The sequence below is a fragment of the Teleopsis dalmanni genome, chromosome 2, assembly GCF_002237135.1.
Source record: "Teleopsis dalmanni isolate 2A chromosome 2, ASM223713v2, whole genome shotgun sequence".
NCBI classification, from domain to species: domain Eukaryota; kingdom Metazoa; phylum Arthropoda; class Insecta; order Diptera; family Diopsidae; genus Teleopsis; species Teleopsis dalmanni.
This window is the reverse complement of record NC_051847.1, coordinates 133,628,002-133,655,347: the sequence shown is the minus strand read 5'-3', so window position 1 is coordinate 133,655,347 and position 27,346 is coordinate 133,628,002. Positions and strand designations below refer to the sequence as shown.

Genomic DNA, 27,346 nt, shown 5'->3' with positions numbered 1-27,346 from the left:
CTTAAGTGCTGAGGCACAAAAAGTTCGGGTCTCATGTCGAATTTTCAACCGACATATTGTTTTTTCTCTTACTCTCAACTTAATAATTTTCTTTAAAAACAACAACAATTTTACTCATGACTTGTCGAGACACTTTATAGTTATAACACGCCCTTACTATTTGATCATTCAAGTTAATTTATAATAGTATTTTTTAGAATCCAGCAGATTTTTTTGACGAAATATAGATTGGAGTTGTTTTAAGAGTGCATAATGCTCAGTTAATATGGACAACCACAGAATCAAACAATTTCAAGATTATGTCTTTAAAATATTTTTTAATGCTTTCAATTCTTAAGTCTTTTTGTTGTTTTTTAGAACAAATACTTTTTTAAAAGTTTTAATACATAACTTATTGGATTATATTTACGTAATAGATTGCAAATTTTTATTATTTATTATTATTAAATTTTTATTATGGTAACATTTAATATATGCCCGATATCAGTTTCCAATTGACTATCAAAAACTAATATTGGAAGTATTACAATATTCTTTAAGATAATACAAAGTCACATAGGTAGCGTAATAAAAATACACCTATTATAGAATTCAGCAAGAAAACCAAATACCTAGGAGGTGGATATCTTAAAACAAGAGCACAAGTGTTACTCAAGGGACTTGAGGTCTACGTGGATTCTATCATAGACTCGTTTCTAGATCTACCTACCTATTATATATAAAAAAGTTGTATACGTTTCGAAAAAGTAATTAAGTTATTAAAAGTATGTATGCTGTGTATAAAAATACTTGAAGGCACTTTAGTAAAAATTGACAAAAAGGAGTGTTTGTTATGGAAATCGTAATTGCACAAGTGTTTGACACATGAGAAAACTTTAGGTTATATAAAAATTATATAAAGATATATATTAGTATTATATATTATACATTTAAATCAAATAATTAATAACTGATGATAATTTTAATGATGGGCAGTTGTGTGGATATTTTTAAAATCTTGTGTTTGTGTAGTACTGCGTAAGACTTCTAACCAACTATAAAAAATTAAAATTATTAATAAAAAATTATTTCTTTTTTAAATATATGAATATTACCGATTATATGTGTGTATACTTTCTGCACGGAAAAAGTAAACATGGTTTTTAAATGATAATTTAAAAACAAATTCCTTTTGTACCGTATCTTGGTGACCAGGTGGTCCGACTGTATACCCTAATAATGGTAGACTAGCCAAAGCAAATTCATCCTGATAGCTCTTGTAGAAATATAAACAAAACGATGTAAATACTACCCAAAGTTTTTGCCAACCAGAACTATTTTTAAATTTACGCAGCAGATAACCGGATAATTGGTTTTCGGCGGAGATAAGATGATCGCCCAAACCGACGGTTGCGCCACGATGCCAACAAACGTGCAGAGCGGTATTGCTGCGTGATGGTGGTGCTTTCTTTTGCGCATTTTGTTGTTGTTGCTGTTGAAGTTGTGCTGTAGTGGCACTGTTGTTGCCATTGGTTAAACCGCACATGTCGAGACCCTCTTCGGACGAACCTTAGTAAAAAAAATATATTTATTTTCTTATAAAATTATTTGAATTATTTAATTATACATATATATATATATGATAAATAAAAACTTACATGGCATTGCATCTTTCTTTTCTTGCAGTCAAAAAAAGAAATAAATACATAATAGTGTTTGAAAAAAATATATATATTGTATTTGAAACGAATATAACTAAAATACTATCTACATATATAATACCTTATTAAAATTCTAATTATTATTAATAAAGATGAGAGTGTATAGTTTAAATAGTTTCTTAGATGCTTCCAGCAATTTTTTCAACAAAAAATTAGTTAGAACTTGGTAAATACATGGTAGAATTGCAACGCTAAAATAAAGTCATTCACACTAAACCAATATAACAATTAATAGCTTTAATGCACTGTAAACGGGGTACATATGTGCATTATAGATCGTATTATAAAAAGTGATTCGTAACAGCATGGTATTATAATGACTTATTTTGCTCTTTTCGAACTTACGGCATTGATTTGAGGTTTAACCTGTCAGGCCACCAAGGCCGAACTGTGCAAAATTTTATGTTTTGAAGCCCGTCAGATAAAAGTCCTTATAACGTATAATTCGATCGGTATTCTGTGTTCTAATGGAAGGTCATTGCATTGACAAGTTGTACACAAAATGATTTAATAATTTTTTTTTGTTGTATTTTTATTATAAATGAGATATATTTGAGCAACTTTAAGAGTTTAGTATATTAGTAGGGTCTAGACAAAGAAACCTAACCATTTCTAGTATTTCTTATTGCTACTTTCTTCAGGGAGAACAGTATTTATAAACTTTATTTAACAGTATTTATAAACCTATTTCTAATATAAGGGATTGTATTCAGATATGAGCAAATTTTTGTTTTTCTTATACTCACTGCAATTTTTAAGAGTTGTAAGTGTTAGCTGTGTTGGTGGTTTGTTTTTAATATCTGCTGCTGCCTTTGATAATTCAGCCAGCCAAAGTGTCTTCTCAGCTGTGGTGCCTGCACTCACAGTAATTGCGCATTGCCCGCCAAAAATTGAAAACGTATTATGTTCAGCATTTTCTGTTAGCAAAGAACGTACTGGCACATGGCCCAATATACGAAATGTTTGATCAATTGGTGATTTAATGCCATAAAGTAATATATCAGAAAATAAAAAGAACATGCGTTGTTGTAGACCACGTTTGGAATGTTTTAGTAAACAGCCTTGTCGTATCAGTCTTCGTTGGTTTTGTACCAACTTATCAAAACCGGTGATGTCACGTTGCAGTTCACAAAGTTGCACAAAATTTTCAGATTCCGGCAATTGCTCACGTATATGTTTGGTGGTGCGTATCAATATGTGATAAACAGCTTGACAATCATCATAGTCAGTGTGTTCTTCAGTATAAAAATCGCAAAGACCTTGAAATATAAAGTAAGAGTTAAAACTTTAAAATATACTTTTATTAATAAAATAAAAAAAAAACGTACGTTCTAAAAGTAATTGATAATGCAGCATACGATGCAATGGTTTTAGCAAAAGTTCACCTAATGGCAAATAGCATATTTTTTGTTGTTCAAAATCTTTGTAGATTTGTTGAAAACGATTGTCGGTCTCAAACATTTCGTTAAGGCAATGCAATATGTCAATATGAGTTTGTACATATTCGTCGTAAATAGGTAATGCAGCTACATTTTTCATCATAACATCGCCAATGCGATGAGTTTCCAGTGTGCCGCGGCCTTCCCATAACACCATGCGATGTTCAATATCACGCAAGAAGATATTGTGATGTTGCACCATCGAATCCAACATTTCGAATAATGGTTGTAGGGTTTCAATATCCTGTGCAGATAACTCTTGACGGAAAGCACGATTTAAAATGTCCAAATCTTTTTTGTATGTGCGTTCGGTCATTAGCAGCTCTTTTGCTAAGAAATATGATTTTTCTGTAGGCCATTTCTGTAATGGAATTTATTGCATTAATATTTTTATATCATATGTTTACCTATTTTATTTTTGTATATATTATTTACCCTCTTTTTCGCGTCTGCATCTGCATCCTGTGTATTACCTATTGCATGCCCATTATTATTATTGTGGTTGGCAGCCGCAACTCCTGTAGCTAATTCGTGGCGTTTCGCATGTTGTACTTCAGCTTGTATGACGTCATAAGTACCAGCTTCGGAACGAGACAATGAAGAAGATTTGTCTGAGCCCAATGTCAAGTCGTATCGATTTTGTGGTGTTGCTACTTCGCCGCGCCTATCTAGTGACATATTGCCATTGATGCCATTGTATACATCTAAAATCGATATTAAACGGTTTAATATAGTTTATAAATGTTATATGTCTGTAAATGAATATAATATATTTATTAAAATAATTAGGATATTTAGAAAAATAAAACATATTTATATACATTTATATTTATATATTTGAGTAACCTTTTTGGACGATATACATATATTAGGTTAGGTTATTCTGGCTGACTGTATTGCTGGTGATTCCTGCCGATTGCAGATAGAACATTTTTAAAAATGTGGTAAGAAATTGCAGATATATACTTAAAGTTTTGCTTATAAAAGCATTTTGTAATTAAAAGGTGCGCCTTCAAATAATCGCGAATATACCATCTAAGGGAAAGCAATAGTCAAATTAATGGTTTGCAGAAAAAAAATTAGACGTATTTCTGTTGACGTATTTTTAAAGAGTAATAACTTTTTGGTATTTGCATTTAGCCATGCTTTTTTTGACTGATGATAGATTAATTCATTATTTTTGAATATTTACTTGTGATTAATGCTTAGGGTTAAAAATTTTTGCAAAACAAAAGATGGAAATTTAAAATTAAATTTAATAAAAATTAATATGATAAATGAGAAATTCGATACAGACATATTAAAATACTTGTGGTGCCAAAAATTGTTTAAGAGGAGAAGTGTTTGTAGTTCAAATGAATACTTAATAGTCGAAAATCAGGCCTATTTTGTTTTACAAAAAAAGTTAAAGTAACACTAGAATAAATGTATCATTCTTGAAGGAGAGTATTTTGATGAACAAAGTTTTTAAAATAATATAAAATAAAAGATTAAGCTCCAGCAAAAATATTTTTTTTACTAGAACGAACAATTATTGAGTAATATATTAAATCATTTCTTCTTGCGACAAATAACAAATAATTAAAATATATGTATGCATATTAATCTTAAGATCTATGAAGCAGAAGAATAGATTAGTGTCTGTAAACGGGAGCAATATTTCACAATAGCATTGCCAGAGAAAAAATATTGCTTATGGCATAAGTTGAGTTGATTTGTTGATGCTTTTTAAGATATAAAGATGTAATACCTGTTCCCATTGCAGCTAAATCAAATCATATTTGGCCGTTTCCATTGGCATTAGTTGATTTATGCATGTAAGAGAGCTTTGTGTCAGAAAGTCCTGTCAAAGTTCTAAGAGGGCTTATATTTGTTTACATTTTAATTGTTAGCAGATAATATTTAGTTTCGTGCTGTAAGCAAAAATTAATTAATTGATCGTAGATAACGAAGAAAATGCAAAAAGTTTTGCGTATAATATTTATTTATAAAAAATAAACATTTCAAGAAACTCTTATCTCTTGTTTGTTTTTTGTTTATTTAATTTTGGGTCATGTGTCAAATTTTAAACATTTTCCTTTCGGAAAACATATTTTGCAATGTTACATTCGATATTTTTATATAATATCCCTTAATTAATTTTTAATTAAGTTGGAAAGCACAAAAGCTCTTTATACTGTGAATCAACTTCATTAGCGACGTAATTATAATTAACAAATAAACTGCTTTAGTGAAGGCGAATAGCAGCAGCTGTCAGAGTTCAATTTTATTAGAGACCTAATTATAATTAGGTTCAATTTCAATCATTTTCCTTTTGAGACATATATTTTGCAATGTTATATTCGACATTTTTGATATAATTTTTCCCTTAATTTATTCTTAATTAAGTTGGAAAGATCAAAAGCTCGAAAGCTTTTTATACCGCGCTTTAATGAAGGTAAATGGCAGCAACTGTCAGAGACACTTTCACGTACAATGGAATGTAATATAGCAATTCTTTCAATTCTTAATGATGCTCTTAATTAGTTCTGTTCATAAAAATTTTCAGTATATGCTTACCTCTATTAAATTGTAGTCATATTCATATTCAATTCAAAAAATACATTTTTATAATCGATTAATGAATTTTTTTATTTAATTTCTTCTTTAATTTTTTTTAATGCTTTTTGGTATTTTATTAAGTTTCAGTAACCATTATATATTTAAAAATGATTTTAAAATGTACTGGATTTAAATATTTTCTCATATAATTTAAAACATTGTTTCGAGTTTCAAAGAATTTTAGTTTCTTTTTTCTTTTTGAACTGTGTATATATTTGAAATGATTTTAAATTTTAATTTTTTATATTAAACCTAAATTTTTTAGCATAACATAACCTAAAAATACTTTATAAACATTTAAGTGTTTAAATTTAAATTTTTAATAAAAATTTAATTTTTTTTATTTTTATTTTTTAAATAAAAAATCTATAAAACGAAATGAGATTCAAAAAACTGGAATCATTGACACGTAAATTACAAGAAGCACATTAATTGTACTTAAGTGCTTAACGCTTTTAAATTTGACACATAAAATTACAATTTTAATAATGACATTAACAACCATAGACTAACCTAATTTTACATTGTATAAATAAGAAATATTATATCAATTTTAATCATAAACATATTAAAAAAATTTGTCGAAAATTAATTTAATTTGACTTTGACTCGCGTTAATAATATTTATTTGATGCAGTATTATTACCGCTGCAGTTTGTGGCAAGTGGGGAATAGTAAAATATTGTAAATGTACAGTGGTGAGTTCAATTTTAATAATTGGTGAATTCTTAACTTATCTTTTATCTTTTTCAGTTGCATACATCGGATACAAAAGAATACCATTAGGTGTAAATGTATTCAGGCATAATTTAAATTATTAATAGATAATATATTTAAATAATATTTTATGACAAAAAAGCTTAAAGACTTCTTTGACATTTATTTTTCATTCATTTTTAAGCGTTAATTAAACGTAATTATTTTTAAATTAATAATGTTGCAGGTTTAATACATTTTCAACCATTATCTTAAACAAAATTATCTTGCTATATACTTTAACTGATTCTAGAAGAATTTTTTTTCATTTAAAAGAAACAAAGTATAAAAGTTCACCGCTTTTTGAACAAAGGATATAAATTCAATATTTACCTTTTTAAACTATTCACCAAATTACGCTCTTTTTTTTAAGTTGATATAATAATGCGTATATTAATTACATTTTTTTGACACTTGAAATGAAAAAAATATAACTTGAATATTGGCACAAGTATGAATTTTACTAAACACGGATTTGATTTTTTTTGGATTTTGTAAATATAGTCTTTAACAATAAATTTTGATTTTTTTATATATACTCGTATCAAACTAATAAAAGTAAAGTTCTTACGCTAATATTTAAATTAGAAAACTTAACTTAAGTCGTTATGTTTTATAATATTCAATGTCACCACATGATGTTCTAAGATTATTTGGTCACTAAGTTGAATAACATTTTGACACTACACTTTTAAGGTGAATTTGAATACATATAAAATAAAAAAATATATAAAAATATTACTTATAAAGTTGCTTTTGGCCCAGTAAAAATAAAAATATCTTAATTAATAGTTATATGTATCTTTGCAAGATTATATATGTAATCTAACATTTGCAGTTAGAAGCTTTCTAGATAAAACAAAAAGAACTGACTTATAATATAACTGTGTATGATTTTATAAGTTTTATAGGGGAAGAATAGAATTTGAGAATAAGAACATACTATAAAGATATTAGCACAATTGATTGAGAATTAAACATAAAAATGACAAAATAGTTATAAACGCGAGTAATTGAGGCTAAAATTCTTAAAAAATACAATAAAATTCACATAACTGATTATCTGCTTAGCTGATTATTATGAAAATCAGAACCATACTAAAGAGTTTACTTGAACATATTGTACATTGTACATTGTTGTACATTGTTATGTTGAAAAATATTTATTTAAAAAAACTTTTATTTTAAAGTTAGGGGTAGATACACTGTATCTACTAATTGTAAACTCATTAGGCAGCAAAAAAAGCAGATATCTTTTAAGAATAATGTTTATAGATGTTATATTTAAAATAATTATGTCCCCTATTTTAGGTAAAAGTTTATTATATATTGCATTGTGTATAAAATAAGTTAACTATGGTAAATAAAATTATTATTGTTATTTAAACAATGTATTCATAATTAATCATTAAAATAATAATTAAAATATTGTAAATTGTTGTAATTATCTTTGTAGATCGTGATCATGGTAATGAGAGTCGAAATATAAAATATAAAAAATAAATTAAACGTTGAATTATTTAACAAAAAGTGACCTATAGCCGGATTAAAAAATATGTAGAAATCATAATAAAAAAACAAGTCGATAAATTAATTCAAAAATTTAATATCTTATGTTATTATGTATTCTTCTACTAGAGATTGCCATCGTTCTATGATTTTTTCTAAATTTTTTATGATTAATATTCTACATAGTTTAACTTCTTTTAACCTAATGGAAGTGAAATAAATTTAAATGCTTTAGAATATTACAACAAATTATTCTATATGTAATACTTATTTTTAGTTAAGAATTACTGTTAAGAGAATGACTTTTGAAATTTTTCTCTTAACTTTATTCATTCTCTTTAAGACATTGTACATTGGCACAAAAACATTTGAACTTAGAATTTATTTATTATTTTATTTTCACATATAATTTTTGTAGTTCGCAACTATAATATAAATTTTAGAATTAAATTTTGTATTTTTAAATTTTTTTTATATAATTGTTTTTTTTTTTTTTGTTTTTTTTATTATAATTATTCGATGAATAAACAGTGCATTTAAAATTTAACAATTTTATACCTTATTTTTGACAATATTTTTAAGACCGTTTGTGAATGTTTTTTGCTTAGTAAGAAATAAGAAATAATTTTCGTTCGTTTTAAAATTTAAATTCAACCTCTTAATCCCATAATTAATTAATTTATAAATTTAATTATTAACTAGGTAATTAATTAATTATTAGGACAAATCACCAACCAACAACAACTTAAACTAATAACAAATTGTTCATTTTCTCCCTTAATATTTTCTCTCGTATTCGTTCGTTCGTTCACTCATAAAAGCGAAATTTATGGTTAAACTAAGAGTATACTATCATTCAACGAGTAAGCATAATAGCGAGTAACATTTAAACGAGTTAAATAATGTATCTGAAGCAAATATTTTATTTTTGGGTATTTTCGATTTTGTATCGTAAATCAGTCTCAATTAAAGAAGATCGGTTTGGATCAGTTGGAAGTACACGTAAATAAGAAATTTCCATCGACGAAATAAATGCGTTTTGGTATGAGGATTTTAGTTACGATTTAAATACAACACACGAATTATAAAGAGGAACGTTAAAAGTTTTCGTGTTTTTAGTATTGCAAAATTTAAAATTAACTTAATACAATAAAAGCTTATTCTTGTATGTTTAAGTTAAGCTCTTTAGTGTATAGACACTTTGTTTTGATTATACATTAGTAGCAGTTAACTTTTATGTTAAATATATTGAAAACATTTGTGTTAAAATCGGTTATACTTCTTATTGATCACTTAACTCTTCTGAGTCGTCAAATTTTGGTGGAGGATCAACTCTTATATCTAAACCACAGGAATAGCGTTCATATTCAATTGGTTCGTTTTCATAATCTGATAGGAAATCCGGGTATGGTAACTCCATGTCGGTGCCGTATCTGTTGCGAGTTATTGTTGTGCGACGTATTGTACCCGTATCTTTCATAAAGCCACTACTATCCTCACTGGAATTAGCCAAATCGTCAGATAAACCAGCCTTTGATTCCACTTCACTTTCTTCCGGATTGCAGTATGCACGTCCATGATATTGTGCAGAAGTACCTGCAGACATTGAGTCCTCACGTTTAAGTTGACGTTTTTTAGTGCGTGCTGGTTTTACTGGTTGACCACTTGTCGGTGGCATTGGATGATTTGCTGGAGCTGGTTTATTTGTAAAACTGCTATGTACAGTTGGCTGAACTTTTTGTTGGTACATAGGATTCGTAATATGACCTAAACGATCGTAACGAGGAAAACCCATTTCATCCACATTATCTGTCATATCAAGACTCTCAAATTTATTTGATGTAGTGTATGCAGCGCCAGAATAATGCGGATAATCCTCATATTCATCGGTTTCTTGTTCATGTTCTAATTCTTCATCAAATTCTAAATAGTTATCTTCTGGTCTGTAAGATAGATCTGATCCTGATTCCATTTCTGGTAAATAACCCTCAGAACATTCAGAACTCTCTTGTTCGACTAAAGTGCGCTCTGTTGTGGTTCGTATACGCCTCGTAGTTACTTGGCGTTTCTTACGATAACCGCGACTACGCAATTTAGCATCCTGTGTGCGTATATCCATGGAACTGTCGGTATCATTGCCACTTGGTGGGCTCTTAATGACGTTAACACGTGTTATTGAACTTTTCCGTGGTGGCTTTTGTATTAGTTGATTTGGTGGTGACTCTGAGCTTAAGCTACTGGAATAATACGGTGAACATTTAATTAATTTCTCAGCACGTTGTGGTAGCATTGGTGAAGAAGTTTCTGTGCTTGTGGTATTTTCACTGTTGATTGTAGTCGTTGTTGTTGTGGCAGAAGATGCGCCGCTAGTGCCGCCTCCGAGAGAAGATGATTCTTCGTCGATACGCGGTGGCATTGATTCCTGTGAAGATTGTTGTGATTTCGATAGCATATGCTCATGAAATGAACTCGATTGACGCAATTTATTTGTTTTATATTCACGTATTTGTGATTTTGAAAGCGTTTTGTCATCATAGCTATGATGTTTAGCTAGCGGCTTTTCAGGCGGTTGACCTACTGTTTTTGGTAAGTCATTTGGTGAAGTTATTGGTGGTACATGTGGTATTGGTGGTGGCACCTTACTTATGATTGGTTTTACTTCTTCTACAGTTGTACTTTCAGCAGCTTCTGCTGCTGCTGCTGCAGCTTCAGCAACACCAGCAGTTTGCATATGTTTAAGCAAAGCTTGCATTAGTGGTCGTGTTACTTTCGGTTTTATGGGGGGCTGTGGCGCTTTAGGCTTTGTTGATGGATGTGGCGCTTTTGTTCTTTGTGTACTGGATTGTGGAGTTTGTGTTTGTGTAGTAGATGTTACATGTAAAGGTACAAAGTCTTGACTTTGATAACGTTCTGTCAATTTTTCACTAGGTGCATACAATCGTTCAACAAAAGGAGCTTCGCTTTCTGATGAAATATCTTGACTCTGATATAGTTTGGACATCATTTCAAGAGAACGCCGTTTACGTGCTGCTCCTGAGGTTTCTGGTAAACTTTCTTTTGCATCAATACTACTTAAGCGTTGTTGCAATCCTTGTTTGGGCGGTGAAGTGCGTTGTACTAAGTCTTCAGTGCTTGTGCGATTGTTTCCATTACTACCACTTCTACGATGTATTTGTGGTAACGAACCACGTTTTTCTTCAGTCGGGGATTTTTTTGTTAGTAAACGTGGTTGTTTTAGTGGCACATAATCAATGTAACTGCTACGCCTATTACCACGTTGATCAACTCCTTGACCAGAACAATCTCCTTGCGTAGCTGTCACTAATGTGCGACTACTAGATGTGGACCATTCTGTTATTGTGTGTGCCATTTCAGTCAAAGTCAGAGTTGTGTCATCACTTTTAGTTGCAGAAGTTGTTTCCGAAACTTTGTCAGTTTCAGAATTTGAAAGAATATCATACCGTAGACCATCTGAAGAACCATTATCACCAGAGAACTTATTTGAAAAACTTCCACTTTGTTCATTTAAACTTTCAGCAGACTTATTAATTGAACTCATACTAGATTTAGTATGATTAGATTTTTCACTTTTAGCACAAGAGTGTGTAGAGACAGCAGACAAACTGTCAGAACCTGATAGATTTGCGTATTGTCTTACTGTGTTTGTACCAGTAGACCATTCCGATATACTTAAGCCAATAGAAGTGTCTTCAGAGTGAGAGCTATGTGTGCATTTCTTTTGTTGCAGACCCATTCGTACGGTGCCATCTAAATCAGTTCCAATTGAACTTGTTTCTTCTTCAGAATGACTTGAATGACTGCATTTTTTACATGAGCCTGTGCTTAGACGAGTTTCGTAATTTCGTCTTACTGTAGTTTGATCATCCATAAATGTTCCACCAGAAGTTGAAAGTATATCATCGATCGATGTATCAGAGTTATTAGAACCTCTCGATAATTTCCGCAAAAATTCATTCGTACGAGTTTCATCTGGGGACAATTGAACTTTAACTGTTCCAGGCATAAAAACATCGTCTCCCGAAAATAGTTCATCTTCTGATATAGGCGAACGTGTAACTGGTGAACGAGTTGGTTGAGATACAATTACCGACTCTGGACTAGAAGTTTTTTGCAAAGGACTACCTTTTTGCGATTTAGGAGAAGATGTACAAGTCACGTTAAAGGAAGAAGACAAGCACGATGCAGCACTAAGTGTAGAGCTTAGGCAAGTTGTTGTGTCATGAGCAATTTCATCACTGCCAAAATCTTTATCATCAAAAGCTATAGACATAAGATAAGCTGTGTCTTCATATGGTAATATTTTTGTTGGCTCCGAAGGTGAAATTGGAAATTCTTCTTCAATCTGTGAATGAGTGTCATCGGTATGATCTGTTGCAGTAAAGGACTCTATCATGACCTGATCAGCGTTTTGTACCTCAGTTGTATAATATGTTTCTATATTTTCTATAATAATTGGCGCTTCAATAGTGCTTGAAGGTGGAGAAGGCCAATCTTGTGAATCTTGTGATTGAAATGACATACTTGCTTTCCAACAGAATGTTTTTGGCACGGGTTTATCTAAATCTGGCATTGCATAAATAGATTCCACTGGTTTAACCGGCACGTGATCAAAAGGAATTTCAGGTAAAGGCCAATCCTCAGAATCTTGACTACCAGCATTAGAAAGGCATAGTAATGTATGTTTATTACCATCTTGTTGTTCTTCTACTTGGGTTACAGAAAATCGTCCAGTGACTACTGTTGGCGATTTCGGCTCATTAAAACTGCCAATACTTGACAAACGATCACCTGTTGCAGAATCGCAAGGTATTTCTGGCATTTCAGCTGAAGTGCGTCTATCAGCATCAGATATATAGGCCAAATTTGTATTACTGCGAGAGTCAGAACTTAAGCTAGGCTGATGATCAGTTGAGCCAACTGATTCATCTCGCATGCTAACAGAATGCGTAGAAGCTTTACTGACATCATCTTCCATACTTGATTTTTCAGAAGCTGTACTGCGTTCAGAGATTCTAGAAAGCGTTCTGCCTAGGGTAAATCCTGTACTGTAACCTATAATATCAGTTGGATTCACACCAATGCCACTTAATGAACTAGTCATGGCTGGATAACCAAACGTAGTCGGAAAATCATTAAGTTCGTCCTGAAAACTTGTATCACTTTCTTTTTGTTCATCGGGTGATTGTTCTTTTAAATCACTATCAGAAGAATCACGTAATGGATTATTTGCATCATAACGTTCATAACCATCTGTTTCAATATGATGCCAAGGGTCATCAGTGCTCGAACTTCCGGAACTTTCAATAGGAAAAGGTTTCCAAGTTGATTGCAGCTCTTTCTGATGAAGCTCACCACGACGCTGTGCTGCTCCCATTGAACCAGAACTACTCTCAGTTTCAAATGATCCACGCGATTCTACACTCAATGAACCTTTAGAGTCAAAGCTGGACTTAGATTCTTGTGAACTTTTATCACTACCAGATCTAGCTAGCTCTTTATTTCCATCTGCTTTCGTGACAGCTAATTTTTTGCCTGCATTCGCACGTGCGGGTTTTTCAATCTTAGCTGGTTTTTTCGAACCGCCCGAGCTGGATTCGCTGTCTTCGTTACGTTGCAGCAATTTAGCTATTTTTTCTTCAATAGGATCAAGATACGATTCAGTGCTATTACCTAAATCGATTGGGCTTTGTTTTTCTAAAGTTGGAGTTGTTGGTTTTTTAATAACTATTTTAGGTTCATTGATTGTTATATTAGTAGGAGTTGTTACATTCGAACCGGTTGGACTTATAGTTGGCGGTGTTGTGGCCACAGTTTTTGGTACGGTTATTGCTACACTTGTCACATCTAACTTTAGCATTTTTTGTTTAAGTTCGAGGCATTTCTTTTCCTCAATGTCGCCAAAATCTTGTGAAATTCCTAATGGCCTTGCAATAGAGCAACTAACACTTGATTCTTCATCGACTGAACTCTTTTCTTTACCACCACTTACTGATAAACTCCAGTCTTGCCGTTCACCACGGTGTGGACTTACGTCCTTTTCACCACTAGTCCATGAGTCAGAACTTTTTGATTTATCACTTTGCTTTTCAAGACTCGGTTTTTTCTTTATTTCTCCTTTGTCAGTTTGCTTTTCAAAAGTTTCTAAAACTGATTTCTCAATCATGGGACTAGTATTTGGTGGTGTAATAAGAATATTTAGATCAGATGTAGGTGTGACGCAGTTAGAATACTCTAAAGGACCAGCATCTTCTAAAGTGGCTTGTGTTTCTAATATATTACGATCAGGTTCTAAAGTTCGCGGTTCATTGTCTGAAGTATCTGAACCTACAAACTCATCGCATTCAAGTGTCATCCATGAACCAGTTTCATCACTTCTACTACGATCTAAACTTAACCGATTAGTGTCCAAACGCGACACTTTTAAATGCCTACATTCTCCTGAATGATCATCCTCTTCAATTGACGGTTCTTCACATTCAATAGTTGGAACACGATGTGGATAGCTTTCAGGAGCAGGTACAGGTGATTTGCTAAGTGGTGAATGGCTATCATCTACAGAAACAAATGAATCAAGACTATCCGCTGTAGATGCTTTACGACTGTAGGCACCATCGCTGTCTTTAGTATCTTCGGAAGGCAAGGACCGTTTTAAAATTTCTAATGACCGACGTTCCGAAATAACTGCTTGCATATCAATATCTTCTTGTACGTTATATTGATGCGCGAACATACGACGATCTCCAACGGCGCTGCGAATGATCGGCTTTTCTTCAATTTTTTTAGTTTCTGTTTGACTTGGCTTTTTATCGTCCAAACTTCTAGCTTTAACATCTGCACCTAAATAATGATGTTCTGCCGTTTTTTCATAGCTGCTGGATTTTCCATCAATTTTCTTATGCACAACGCTGCCTTCTATTTTTTGTTTTATTTCTTGGCTTTTAGCAATCTTCTTTGGTGATTTAATAACCATATCATCAGGGACGTCAGATTTCTCCGATTCTTCAAATGACTTATTTCGATCTTCAAAGCTACGATTTGCTTTATCAAGTTTTTCAGAACTACGTCCTTCATCAAAGCTACGACTAAATTTAACTAGTGAAGTATCTAATTTTCGCGGCGCTTTTGCAATTAAAACATGATCCTCAGCTTTGCTCTTAAATTCGGTTTCAATTATAATTTTATCACCATCGGTTTTAACGTGAATTTTATCTTCCGGTGCTGGAAAAGGTGGTAACGTGTCCTTAACTGGACTAAGCATGGTAATGGTTTGTTTCATAGCAGACTCATATAATTTTTGCTGTCGCTCTTTACGTTTTGCAATATCTGCTTCAGTTTCTTCTTGAGATTTACTTTTATCTTTACTTAACCTACGTGTTTCTATAGAACGAGGTCTCTCTTTAGGGCTGGACTTTTTACCTTTACCGTCTTTCGATTTTATATCGTCAATACTTGTTCGTCTGGATTCTGGCCGGCTACGAGATATGCCTGGCTTTATTTTAAAAGGATCAATACCTTTTGAACTAGTTTTTAGTTTACCTTTACCGGTACTTTCTATGCTACTTGCACGAGAAACACCAGGAGAAGTTTTTCGTGAACTATTTGCCGAACTGTAAGGTGACCAATCAGTAAATCTATATTTTGGTATTTCCAAGATTAGATGATCACCACTTTTCAATTTCATTTTGGATTTTTTTTTGTCTTTTATTTTGACTCCTTGCAAAGCAATTTTTTCTATATATTTAAGTTGATTTAAAAGCTCCATTTCCTCACTATCTATAGTAACAGCGCTTAGCAATGAATCCTTACCTGCAGTCACATAACTGCTTTGAGTTGGTATTGAGCCAGCACAAGAATGTATACTATCTACTGTGTCTTCATCTTGTTGCTCTATTTCACGTCCCAATGACTTTTCCTCTAAGATTTCTGCTTCTTCTTCGAAACCAACAGTATCATCTTTAGATGAAAAAGCATTCATAGGTGGCAATCTATGTAGTGAAATCACGGGAGTATCCAAGCTCTTTGTACGTCGTTCGCCTGTTGGTGAATCTTGTGTAGACTTTTGACGCTGCAATGATGCAGAACCTTCAGATAGATTTAAACGAGCATGTGCAAATAATATAGGCGCATGTCCCTTCGAACGCATAACAATTGATGAGTCAATAATTTCTTCAATTAATTTAACTTTCGATTTTGGAAATTCTGTACGAGGTGAAGATTTCTTCTTAAGTGTATAATCGATGTCAGATTCGGTAATTTTTTCTTCATGACAAGTTTCGTAAATATCATCATTACTGCGAAAGAATTCAGCATGTTCAAGTATCGGAGATGGTATATTTTCATTTCGTTGGTAGTCGTTAGTGCATTCATCTGCACGACGCATGGGCACATGAGGTTCATCTTCTGAAGATGGAATTGATATGGAACGTTCGGATATACGTCGCAATTCAGTGGCATTAGCATATTGGGGATCTAGTTTTTGTGTATGATAACGGCTTTCTAGTTCTGCAAGACGTCGGCATTGCGGCGGTGAACCTTCTATTTCTGTCGAGCTCATAGTCTGTCCGCGACCCCAAGCAGCTGATATTAATCTACTCTGCTCAATGCGTAAAATTGGTTCAATTTCTTTGCGTGATTGCGGTGGTGAAAATTCAAGTCTAGCTGGTATTGCCTCAGCTGAACCAAATACGTCATCCGAATCAAGGCTTTCATCATCTGATGAAAACGATGTTATGCGAGTTTTAGCTTTCTTCGGTTTACTTGATATTTTTGTCTTTGGTATAACTCTAGGTTTCACAACTTTTCGGGTGTTGGCTTGGAGTTCTTTACGCAAACTTTGTATTAGTTCAATTTGTTTTTGCTCTAACTTGTGCTTTTGATGTTGTATGCTTTCAGTGCGAGAACTCGTTGCGGAGTCACTTTCGATTTGGCTTAGTTTTTTGTTCAATTTTTCTAATAAAGATGGATCCATTTGTTTTGTTATATCTCGTTTTGGAGAGGATAATTCAATTGTTGGAATAGTCTTATCTATTTCCAGAGTAATAGGATCAACTTTAGAGAGATCAATATTTTGGGTAAAAAGAAATTCTTTAGTTTCTGCTGGTAATAAACTGTCTAATATTTCTGGTAAAAAGTCTGCTGCATTATTAGCTGCTGCTACAGTTTTTGCAAGATCTACTTTTGGCGATTTTGGTGATTTTGGCGATTTTGGAGACTTCGGTGATTTTGGCGATTTCGGTTTTGAATATTTTTTCTCACTTGGAGATGGCGCAGTACCATTCATCACATGACGTTTGTGCAAAACATATGGTATATCTTCTTTAAGTACTTTAGTGAACCGTCGTTCATAGTCTCTGAAGAAACTTTTTGGTAATTCAAAACCGGTTTTAGGTATATCAACCGGTACTATCGGTACATCATAGGACTTTGGAATTTCAAAATTACCATGTGCTTTGCATAACGGCGGAGCGCTTGGTATCTGCTTGTAAATGTAGTCTTCATCACTGGAATCAGCTGGTGTTAGATCAATTGATTTTTGATGCATCAACACATGACGACGTGAGTTACTGCCTAGTCGTGCTCGATTTGCTAGTGAGTTGGGATCACTTTTAGTGCGCTCAACAGTAGCATGCGCATAATTAAGTGGTACCATTATTGGATTGTATTCCTCGAAATGCGTTTTAGCAATTAACTCTTCTTTACGTGTTATTTTTTGTGTTACTGTACGTGATTGCTGCTTTTCAAATTCGGATATTAATTCTGGAGTTAATGGATATTCCGGACTTTGTTTAGTTTTCTCTTCTTTTACTTGGGTTTCCCACTGTTTGGAATAATTTTGTATGCATTCAATTCTATCTTGATCAAAACTAAATATATTTTCACTATCTGAACGACGGCGAAATTGTGAAATTTTACAGGATTGAGAATCGCTTCTTTTAATTGGAGCAGTTTGATCAATTGAACTATTTGTTTGAATTTCTTTTTCCTCGCGTTTTTTGCCACTTACTGGAGTCGAGCTGGAATCAGGAGATTTTGACCCAAATGATTTGGCATTCCTTTCAATTTCAACATTTTGCAAGCTGATTGAGTGGACTTTAGATGTTTTGTGTGTTTTGTTACTAGGAAAAGTGGAATATGTGTCGCGACTGTCATAAAATGAACTGTTGGCTGTTGAACTATGTGTATCCGACAACAAACAGTCATGACTTTTTACTTTTGGTCTTCCACATAGGCTTTCTGTTTCGGTACCTTCAACTGCATCATAATAATCGCTCTTAGATTCTTGACTGGATTGCGGAAATTTTTCATACTGTTCTTTTTTGTTTAAATGAGTGAAATTTTTACCTGTTGTGGTAGGCATTTCATAATTGCGACCAAGACAATCTCCAACTAGCGATTCCTTTGAATCTTGACTAGACGCAACAGATGTTCTACTTTTCGTAGTTTCACGAGATTTCTTGCTATCGGTGTGATATAAACTGTCACGTGATTTTTTGCTTAAGTCAGAAATACGTGAAATTTTGGTCTCATAAAGGTCACTACGACTTTCTTGACTGGAAGTTCTTGAAAGTGTTTCTTTAATTTTTTTATAAAAACTTCCATCAGATTTCACACATAATTTTTCACGGGGAAGATAACGTGGATCTTCTGAGTCCCAAATTTCGTTCATTATGTCAACAGCTGATTTAGATTTCACATCCATAGCCGAACGATATTTTTGTTGTTCCGACACAGATTCATCATCACTTGGTATGTAGTTGCCTGAATCAAGTGAACACGAACGCATGTGATCTTCAGATCTACGGCGACCACTAAAGAAATCTATATCGTATTTTTCAAGAAGTTCATAACTATCATGTGATATATCATCTTGAGAACCAGTATAATCAAAGTGATGCCCATAACCACGTCTGTTTTGATTTTCTTGTGCATTGTACGTGCTTCCAGGATAACTTGAAGAATACACTTTTGAATTAGGTAAAGGCGAAAAGTCTTGCGTAGCATCAATGGAATGATTTTTGGTTATATACATTGAATGCCTCGAGTCATCATATCGTGTTACAGGAGAGTCTATACGATTAAACGAGAGGAATTCCTTGTCAAAAGCAGTCATCGGTTTTGACTTTTCGCTTTCATAAAATGAAGAAAAATCATAAAGATCTTTACAGGAACTGCTTTTTAACCAGGATTCCTTCTCAACTTGGTCGTATATGTTCTCCTCTTCTTCGTACTGTTCTTTTTTGTATTGAGTAGTTGAATATAAATTCCCAGAAGAGATTTCATATTCAAGTTTTTCTGAAGATGTTTTAAATCGATCCAAAGGAGAATCAGCAGCGTTACGCTCTTCAGCGGAGTTTGTTATCTTATTATCATGATATAAAATATAATTATGCGGTATATTCGAAGCACCCTGTAAATTTCCAATTGAGTGATGTGTTATGTAATGACTATCATAAGAGTCTACAGAATCTACACCAGACAGTTCTGAATTTCGCGGTAAAGAATGTGTGTGTCGTGTACCATTACCAATACCTATACCAGATGCTGAGCTTTGGGAGTCCATAGAGGGAGTAAGATAATTTTCAGAATGTGCTAATTTTACATGATTTGTATTAGAATAACGTTTTGTACCGAAACCAGTACCAAAATATGATGATGAAGAATCTGATGGATGATTTAAGTCATTATGATACTGATAATTTAGACCAGAATAGTTACGCTCACTATCATATGAATTAACAAGCTGACGCATGTCGGGCATACCAATTTGTTTAGCACGTGTGTATTGCAAAATAGATTCATCAATAAATTCATCGCTAAAATGTTTTTCACGAGTTTTTGATTTGGTTTTTCGATTTACGGTAGCGTAAATATCATTTCGATCATTAAGATTTAAATTTTCGTTATTAGAAATTTTATTTTCCATTTTTGGTATACTAAATTCTGGATATTTATAATGTCCTATGTCATTAATGTCTGTATAAATAATGTTGTCGGTCTCGGTCTCAGTTGAATTATTATTATTAAGCAAGCACTGTTTAGACATCGAATAATTGGTACTGCTATAATGGACTGGGGTGGCAGTTTGCGATTGGGACTCCTGTGACAGAAGTTGCGGATGATGGACACCCCCCTGCGCTGATACCATATTCTCCCGATTGATGGTAGATGCCGTCAAGTCCGAATCCGCTTCCTCCTCGACTAATTCCTCCTCCTCCCCCAAATCCTCCTCCTGCTCCAATTCCATGGAGCTGCTGAGATCCACCGATAGACCCACTGAGTTGGTGGTGATAGTGTGGCTGATTGTATTGGTGCTGGTGTGCATGTGCTGCTGCGGCGACGCAGGGACAAACGCTTGGGATGCCACTGAGACTCGACGAGGGGTGTTGCTGCTGTATAAGTGGGACAAGTGGCTCAGACCTACGCCAGTAGTAAAAGATTAAATTAAATATACTATTAGGTTAGTTTAAGTTAACAAAAGAAGATGAATGACAGTTTTTCATGCTTTTCTTTCTCTAATACAAACCATAAATTTATTTTTATTTTATAAAATTATAATCACTGCAAATTAAACTTCATGCACAAAATTAAAGTTTTTTTTTTTAATACAAATTATCAAATTAAAATTTCACTACACACTTAAACACAATATATGTTTATATAAAGGCACACGTTACGAAATAATTTTCGTAAATGATTAAAACAAACCCGAAAAATATAATAGCGGGCAAAAATGGTAACTCATAAGGGAAGAGAATAATTTTGTCTGAACTCCATTGAACGCATAAGTTAAAAAATAGAATAATAATGAATAATAGAAATTTCTAAAATTGAAGAAATTAAATTAAATATATTTAATATCGTAAATAATATTCTAAAATTTAGTTAAAAATAATTGTTTAAATCTATTTTTAATAATAAATCATTAAAAAATATTTACATAAATAATATATAAAAATAACAAAAATGCTATGAAATAAATATTCGAACTTACCTAAATTGTGATCGTTTTGATATACATGACCCTGATCTTGAACGCGTAGATGGTGGCTGGGTGAAGTCCATGATTGCGGACCCTGAGGAGAGACAGAGCGGTTCGAATTCATTTGGTCCATACACGCTGCCGAGCGGTGTGGGTGTTCCCCCTCCGAGGTTGGCGATTCCGCTGCATAATTCTTCGTCTGATAAATCTCCACCTGGGCTGCTGTGACCTATTCAAAAATTATTATTTAAAAAATATGTAAATTCTTGTAACAAAAGAGAATTTTATAATTCATTTACTTGAGAACGCATGTGGTCTGTAGGATTGTCTTGTCGGCGATCCAAGGTATCCGCTGCCTTCTTCGTCAGAGAAGGCGTCATCGAGTCTTTGCATTGATTGCGATAATCCCAATCCGCTTTTATTAAAAAATATTTGTTTTTAAATATTGTTTTTAATAAAATTTTTAAATTAAATAATTGTTTACTTTCTAACTATAAATAAACTGTTTAGTCAAACTATAAATAATATGAACATATTTTTGAACAAAAATTAATTATAAAATAAAAATCATTTACAAATAAAATTAATAAATTAACAAATAAATACAAACCAGTGTCAATTGGGAGTAAGGGATTGGCTGAAATGCTGGAATTCACATACGTATGCGATTGACTTCGGCTACTAGCATTCAATGGCCCTTGCCGGAATGACTGAGACCTGCAGCAAAAGAAAAGACAAGAGGATACCACGTTTTTATTCTCATGCTTTTTAATTTAAATTTTAATTTAATTTTTTATTTATTTTTTTTTTTTTTAATTTAGAATTTAACTATTAGATTTTAGAAATGAATTTTTGCATTTTTATTTGTTTAAACATGAGCTTATTTTACATTTTTAAGAAAAACATTTAACTGGGGTTTCAGTGATATATAAACGCGATTTAAAATAACTGAAATAAAATTTAACAAAAAAAAATATTTTGACAAAATGAATAATTAAACATTCGTCTAGAATATGTTTACACATAATAACTACAACAAACTCTACTGAAAATATTTTTATAATCTATACAGTTTCTAAGTACATAGGGTTTTAAATTAAGCATTTTATAGTATTTAGGCATTTATATTTTATATCTAGAACTATAAAGAGAACTTATATATAATACTATATTGAATTTATAATTTGTATGTAATGAATTTTGTTGGTAGCATGTAAGTATAATAGCAGGTAATCAATCATAATTAATTTCATGATACTTAGGTAGAAGAAGAGTACTCAGATTAATAGCTGTTTATATTCAACAATCTGCCGAATAAATGGTTGAAAAGATTATGTACATTAACACGAAGATGACGCATTTACAAAAGTAAGAACATTGATTGCTTAGCTTTAAGAAATGGTATCACCTAAATGTTTTTGGATTCGGAATATACCAATACCAGGCCATAAATATAGTTGTTTTTATGCTAGATATCATCGAAATATTTAGACCAACACCCTGTTAATATACTTCTATTATTACATCTCTAAGTCCAGTCTCACATTTCAAAAGATATTATATTAATACTTCTAATTTATAGTTAAGAATTTTTGTAATATATCATTTCGTGTTGAAAAGTGGATAACATTGAGGAAATTTGTAATATACCATTCTATGAGTCACAAGAAATACATATACTTAAAATAATAAAGGAATTAAACACGAAAAAATCTATTTTAAAGTTAAAGAAAATTATATTGAAAATATGCTATAAGAAAACTTTACTTATACTAAACTTGGTAAAGTTGAACTTAGAGACTAATTTATTTCTGAGAAAGTTTGGTATAAATAATCAATAAGAAAAAAGCTGGTGTTACTGCAGTTATAAAGTTTCGAATGGTCTTAGCAATCAATAGAAATCAAATTGAATGCACATTTCATACATAAATGGCATATATATATATGGTAACTTCAAAGAATAGATATTGTTGACATCTTAAATGAAATCGGTAAGACTTAAGACAAATAGAGAGAGTATATATTCAAGGCGAAATTTACACATCAGTTATATTACATGTATGAAATATAATCAACAGAGTTAAGTTGAATGTTCTTTAACATATTTTGCATGTTATTGGTAACGTCAAAAAATTTTAATATTTTAAAATTAAAAATGAAAATGGATAGACCTGTTTAAGATCAGAAGAGATTATAAAAGACTTCACTAGTTATTATTCACAAGTGAATACCTAAAATTATAATTATCATCAGTTAATATGTTTAATGTTACTCTCTTACATTAAACATACAGTAGAAATTATTAATAACAAACTACTTAATGTAAATTGTAAATTAATTTATTAAGTAATGTTAGGTAGTTCAAAGAGGATAGGCTTTAGTATTAAAGGTTAGGTTATATTGGAGTGGTAATTTATGTACTAAAATTGAGTTGGGCACAAACAATGATCTCTTGTGATGCCATAAATGGGACACTATACAAAAGACCTAAAGGATCATCTTACAGCCTAAAGAATTTAACCCACGAACAGTATCCCTTTGAGAACGCATGCAGTGTTAAAAGTTGGTGAAGAAATATAAAATGATTTTCGTCGATTTTGCTTTACTCCCGAGTAAATTTAAATTTTGGAACGATTACATTACATATAAATCACACTTAAATAAAGTAATTATACTGTAGCTGAAAAATTCTTAAGAATTATCTAAAGACGTGTCTTAGAAAAATAATTATATACAATACATCCAATGTACTAAGCTACGATTTTGTGAATCAGGCAATAGGTTTTTAAGTAAATAAATTAAAATTACAAATAATACAATGATATTCATTATGCCATTAGAATAAAAGCATAAAGAGATAGAACTACTACTGATATCTTCAGTGTGAAGAATGGGTAAAGATTAAAAGATATTATTAAATACACATACTAGAATATGAATTTACATTAACAATTAGATAATGATATTATATATTACGAAATGTCGTCCATTTTTATAATAATATTCTTTAAAGGAATACATACACAAAGGAATTAGAATACTAGTTAATTGTAATATCAAAAATACAATTGATTATATTTTATCAAACAATATAATAATATAATGAACCATATGGCTTTCGTCAATTATCTCGTAGCAAAAAAGACGATTTTCCTATGCTGAAATCTGGTATACACACATACTAAACCGTCAATCGAAAAAACAATCTTGAACTATGACATTTTGTAAAAATTTAAAGGAAATAAAATGATCCGGAGTTGCAAATTAATATATCACGAGCACTTCTCCATGTTAAGGGTATTCTAAAATTTGTGTATGAAGTTTTAAATACTTAGAAAATTTTTGCAATCAGTAATTAACATTTAAGACCAAGACTAAATAAAAAGAAAAATACTGAAATATATTACTTTTTAGGAAATTAATGCAATTTTTAAACAGTAGATAGAATGACAAAGGTGGTAATAGTCTGGTGTAAGAAACAAACAGTCAAACGCCGCTTAACTCTCTCATGAAGGATTTAAGTAGCAAGAAATATTATATTTTCAATAACATATATTACAAATATATACTTTAATTTTATTATTAATAACACAATACTAATAATAATATAATATCTATTAGATCTACAGGTCTATTATTCTAGTGACTGAGTAGGTGAATCACCTGGAGCCGCTTATTAGCATAGGTTATTTAGTGCCGCTTTTCTCCCTTGCTGAAAACTTAACAAATATGTATGAGAGAGTCAGAAAGACCACAGACCACAGATCACAGAGCGAGACATGTTAAAGATTTTGCTTTGTAATACCTGACATGCAAACGAAAAAAAAGACTTATTCAAAAGAAATTCCATCTTCATTTGAAAAATATCATTATATAGGAAATTTGGTTTATTGGTTTATCGTGATTAAAGTATCACGATAATGAGAGGCTTCAAGTTCATTTAAATTAAATGAGATTTATTAGAGTATTAAAACTTATAAATATTTGATTGTTCCTTTTCTCAATATCACATTCTGATAAAAATCAATCTATCGAATTTTCAAGCATTTAAATATCCCTTATAAGATATTCAAAACGATGATACATAAAATTTATATTAGAATTATCAATGTTGAATTACTTGTTAAATAAATGAGGATTAAATTTAATATTAAAAATATTAAACCATTATCGTAAAACTAATACTATATAAAAAATTTATAAATTCTAGAAAATAGTCTAACATTTACTATTCTAAGTTATTTTATTGGTACACAATAAATTGGTTTGCATATAATTATTTGACAAAGTGAAAAAACGCTTTATAGATTAATATTAATAAAAATTATAAATCAAAAAATATAATAATAATATATAAATATTCACTAAAACAAAAAACTTTAAAAATTATAAAAATTTACATTTATTAGACATTTATTTACGTTCAAGTATTTAACAAATAATACGACTTACTACAACATGAATTAAAATACTTAATTAAACTAATTTGACTAAAAATGAAGTTTAAGTGCTCGATGAAATGAGCTTTAAATTAATGTAATTGTATAAAAATCTTTAATAAATAACAATTATGAATTTACACTACATAGACGATTAATGAGAACACTAAATTTGCTAAAGTGATGAAATGATTATCGGTAGAAAGTATCGCATACGAATATTTATCGATTATGTGTTTAGGTATTTATGAACAATGATATTAACGTAAAGCTAAAACGATTGCCAATCATTATTAAAAGGAAATAAACTGTTTTAGGAAAAAAATTAAAGGTAAATATATATATACAAAAATTAATATAAAAATAGAATAAAAAAATAAAATCTGAATATAAGTAAATGTTATACAATAGTTGTTAGATTATATTATTTGTTCATTTAAATTTATTTTTGTTTCTGTTTTTGTTTTTACATTTATTTTTATAAACCAATTAGTATAAAAATCCTCTTCTCTTTTCTAAGGCTTATTAGTTTTTTTTTCTCATTTTCTTTTTCCATTCTCAAACAAAATTAATGGGTGAAAAAAATTTGGAATAATATACTAAAAAGCTGTTTTAATATTTGTTGCTGTAAATTGGTAGCCAAGTAGGATATGTTTGTATTAAGACAAAAATTAAAATAGTAACTTTTTTCTTAAAAAAAAAAAATAAAATATATATATAAAATGTAAAAGTTTATGCAGATGATGTACGAAATGATTAAGTGAAATAAATAAAATAATAAGGTGAAATTACATTTATTTTAATAATATTATTAAAATACACAAATTTTGTTTTAAGTAATTGCTTATTGTGAATTTTGCAATACTTCAACATTTAGAACTCAAATTATTATTAATATAAATCATGTATATACTTTAATGCCGATGATAAAATTTTTTAATTAATAATTATTTAAGATGACCAACACAAGTTTAAAATATATCACGTTTTTTAATAAATATTAGCTCTGATTTTATCGCTATTAATATTGATTATTGACCCATGATTGGATCATTTAAAAATATTTTGTTATTGTATCTAATCTAAAAAACCAGACCATTAGCGCTCAGCGATCAAACTACAATAAACATCAAAATCATTTCTAAAGTAAAAATGATTTATTCAACACATACTGAATAAATCAATAGATATTCTTTTAAAAACATTATTTCAGTGAGCCCTTTCAAACAACTTCTTCATTTGTTGTGTTTAATTGGTATTTAGAAAAGCTTTTCGATTAGCTTCGACCGCTTACGAAAAAGTGCAAATCAAATCCAAAATGTCTTGTTGACTCACAAGAAACCGAAAGTTGTTCAGCTCGACATCGTTGTCTGATTCTACTGTGAAATCGCTCCAGCATAGGTACAAAATAATTCAGGACTTACTGAGTCAAAAACAAATGCAGTAAGATCAGCTCACAGATCGAAAATATTAGGACCATTATACAAACCATCATGAGGCGGTCTCTACATGAGACAAATTATAAAATATCGCTAAGCAAGATTGGACTGAGATGCTTTAAATAGTAGTGAAACGTTGCATATTTATACACACAACTCCACACTACGAAATATATTATATATATAAGCACAATATGGTATAACATTCTTTAACGGCCATATAGTTTCTGACTGTCTGACTATTGCAGTGTCTTTTAAGATCTAATGTTACATTATATAGTTATAGATTTTCTCCAAGTGCTGCCATGCTGTCGTGATATAATTTATAGACATAGAAATGTATTTATTATAGTATTACAGTGTCGCTCATTTTTTTTAAATTACTTAATGAATATGGTCTAAAAATGAATATGATCTTTCATTTTAAAATGAGCATTGGAACTGGAGAGGCTATTGAATTTAC

General features: G+C 31.1%; 1 protein-coding gene across 2 annotated transcripts in view; it reads right to left on the bottom strand.

The window, feature by feature from the left end:
- Positions 1 to 459: 459 nt before the first annotated feature.
- LOC119681331 (FERM, ARHGEF and pleckstrin domain-containing protein 1) overlaps positions 460 to 27,346 on the bottom strand; it is a 75,990-nt gene continuing 49,103 nt past the window's right edge. The window contains exons 8-15 of one of the 2 annotated variants that reach the window (XM_038094492.1): positions 21,616 to 21,722; positions 21,305 to 21,420; positions 21,018 to 21,234; positions 3,575 to 3,843; positions 3,029 to 3,500; positions 2,447 to 2,959; positions 1,095 to 1,548; positions 460 to 1,034 (exon numbers count right to left, since the gene is read on the bottom strand). In XM_038094492.1, the coding sequence (XP_037950420.1) occupies positions 962 to 1,034; positions 1,095 to 1,548; positions 2,447 to 2,959; positions 3,029 to 3,500; positions 3,575 to 3,843; positions 21,018 to 21,234; positions 21,305 to 21,420; positions 21,616 to 21,722 (2,221 nt within the window). In that variant the 3' untranslated portion in view covers positions 460 to 961. Of the gene's footprint in view, positions 1,035 to 1,094; positions 1,549 to 2,446; positions 2,960 to 3,028; positions 3,501 to 3,574; positions 3,844 to 8,532; positions 20,444 to 21,017; positions 21,235 to 21,304; positions 21,421 to 21,615; positions 21,723 to 27,346 lie in introns of those variants that run through there. The other variant, XM_038094491.1, reaches the window with a different exon arrangement.